This window comes from Zerene cesonia, chromosome 13, assembly GCF_012273895.1.
Source record: "Zerene cesonia ecotype Mississippi chromosome 13, Zerene_cesonia_1.1, whole genome shotgun sequence".
In the NCBI taxonomy this organism is placed as follows: domain Eukaryota; kingdom Metazoa; phylum Arthropoda; class Insecta; order Lepidoptera; family Pieridae; genus Zerene; species Zerene cesonia.
This window is the reverse complement of record NC_052114.1, coordinates 5107375-5109946: the sequence shown is the minus strand read 5'-3', so window position 1 is coordinate 5109946 and position 2572 is coordinate 5107375. Positions and strand designations below refer to the sequence as shown.

The window sequence follows — 2572 nt, the reverse complement described above, 5'->3', positions numbered from 1 at the left end:
GGGGACCTCAGAGACTGGTACACTGGTGGTCACGGGGACAGCTGGGGCGGTGGGAGCAGGCTCGACGATTCCGTTGATGGTCACGCTGGAATTAATGTAAAAGCCGGTTAGTTCATGTTGCATTTGGTAAAATATTGCTCTTGGATCTACAGCGCGTACTGGTACATAGGTATAAAGTGTTAGGCTGCTTCATATGATTTTATTGAAAATTGTATATTTAGATCGTACAAGCGTTTAATACTGTATTTACCCATTCACAAAATTTTTGAATATCTTTTTACTTTTTTGTGATCTTTCTTAAATAAATGTAGGCTATTTAAAGAGTTTAAAAAACTTTTGTTAATAAATCTCTAATTGAACATAATAAAACAGGTTTTTATTATTCAGACTAGCGGTCCGCCCCGGCTACTCCAGAAAAATCCTCAACCTTGTGCCTCAACAAAAATGTAAAAATGAGATTAGTCGAATTGGTCGAGCCGTTTCCGAGTATAATCCTTAGCAAAACATTTGGCGATTAATTTTTACTTAGATAGATTAATTGAAACCATTCACAAAAGTAGTTCAAGTTTGCTCCATTTAAAACAAGGTTGATTTAAAATCGAAACTAATATAACTTATCATACAGCCCAATACTGCTTACCTGGAAACGGGTATGTTTTCAGGTTTGTATGGGACAATGACGTCCTTGTTTCCAACGTAGGCACCGCCAGCACCTCCCTTATCGGAAGAGCCGCTGTAGAAACCTCCAGCACTGCCACGGTCTCCACGGTCACCGCTAAAATTAATAAAGAAACACGAATTTACAAAAAATATTTGATATAATAAAACGTATTCAAAGTAGTGACGTAAATGAAAAAATCATAATGTGCCACGCACAAAATTCTTTTATTTAAATTATCGAGGACCTTCGCCAATCGACTTTTTAAATTTATAAAATAGTTTTCAATAAATAATATTCCACTTAACCAATTAATTGCCTATGTTTTCAATAAAACCGTTCGTTTGGTCCAAAGCATCATCATCAAATAGTGCATAGGATTAAAAAATAATATCCTTTTTTATGACTAAAGAAGCGAATCATATGTAGAATCCGTACTTGTAGGCACCAGAGTTGTCTGGGACATAGCGGCCCGAGTTGTCGTATTTGCCACCATTGTAACGGCCAGCGTCGTAACGGCCAGGGTCGTAGCGGCCGGCTTCGTAACGACCAGGGTTGTTGTATACGACTGGTTGTACTGGGTTGTAGCGGTTAGTGTAGAACGCGTAGGGGTTGAATGTTGTGACTGAAGCAGATGCTGTGGCGCGGCTGATGGGTTGCACTGTTGTGCTCCTGGAATTTATATGACAGTTTACTTGCAATTGATTTAAGATAGGATTATGCCTCCTATTTATTGTAAACTTTTGTTAAGAAATATTGGATCAAAAATCTCGTTGAAAACTTTGTTTGAATATTGCCGCTGCTCGGGTAAGACCGTTTCGGCATGTGTCATCAACTCTGCAACAGGCAATGTCACCAGGTTCATGTTCAGAGCAACTCCGCAACACGTCGAATCAATTTTGTAAATACGGGGCTTAAAGATCTAACTGTAAACAGGATAGAAAAACAAATTTGGAATTCAGTACTTTTACTATGCCTCTGTAGACGTGTGGAAGCTAATCGGTCTTATAAATCGGAGATATCATGCGCATTAAAGATCCCATATATTTCATGTGTTTATAAACACCTCCACTACATTATATCAAAATTGCAGTATATTATTTTTCTACTGTCATTCGCAGTTTATATTATTGTATTTTTAAACTGTTTTATTAAGTACTGGACTCTCAATTCTCTTCTTTCACTCTTATTCGATCTAATAACTTGTACTTTCAAGCTATAATTATACTTACACGAACTCATCAGCTGCCAAGGCAACTGTGAAGGCCAGGGATAGGATCTGTGGGAAGAAATGCTTTCATTATTACATCTATTAAATATCTAAAATACTTTTAACACATATAAATCACTTATTAATCACTAAGAAAATTCTTTAATCAAAAATTGCACCCACCACGAGGGAACGCATTGTTGTTATCTAACCGACTTTACCCGAATGTGATATCACCAGAAATCAAAAGCTATTTATACGTTTTTTTTCAATCTAATTTATAATGTGATTCTCCTGTCCAGTTCTTCTTATTTATAATTAGTCATTTAAAATTAGCTATTCATTAGCAGATGTTCTCAATCTTCAACTAATCAAATCATAAATTCAAAACACTAACACGTTAATGTGACTTAGTTCATGAACTTGTCAAAAAATTGCTTTATTATTCATAAAAACGAAGGTCAAGCATAATATAAAAGCCAGTCAATAAATCTTTTACAAGCTTTTGTCAATCTATTGTAAAAATTTTGTTTGGTTTGCCATAAAACTCCAATGCAATTTTGAATTATAAAAAACGCAACAATAGATAACTGGTGTTTTGTGAAATAGAATTTCAACAAATTAAAATTTAAAGTTAGTAATATGTCTGGTAATTCAATTAAAATTTCTGGCAGCAAAATAGTATTTAGAACATTGTAAACAAT

At 35.0% G+C, this 2572-nt stretch overlaps 1 protein-coding gene across 1 annotated transcript in view; it reads right to left on the bottom strand.

Annotated features, from left to right (window-relative positions):
* LOC119831275 (larval cuticle protein LCP-30-like) overlaps positions 1-2066 on the bottom strand; it is a 3530-nt gene extending 1464 nt beyond the window's left edge. Inside the window, exons 1-5 of the mRNA XM_038354573.1 lie at positions 2052-2066; positions 1891-1937; positions 1097-1330; positions 641-775; positions 7-85 (exon numbers count right to left, since the gene is read on the bottom strand). Coding sequence (XP_038210501.1) covers positions 7-85; positions 641-775; positions 1097-1330; positions 1891-1937; positions 2052-2066 — 510 coding nt within the window. The remainder of the gene's footprint in view (positions 1-6; positions 86-640; positions 776-1096; positions 1331-1890; positions 1938-2051) is intronic.
* Between the last annotated feature and the right edge of the window lie 506 nt (positions 2067-2572).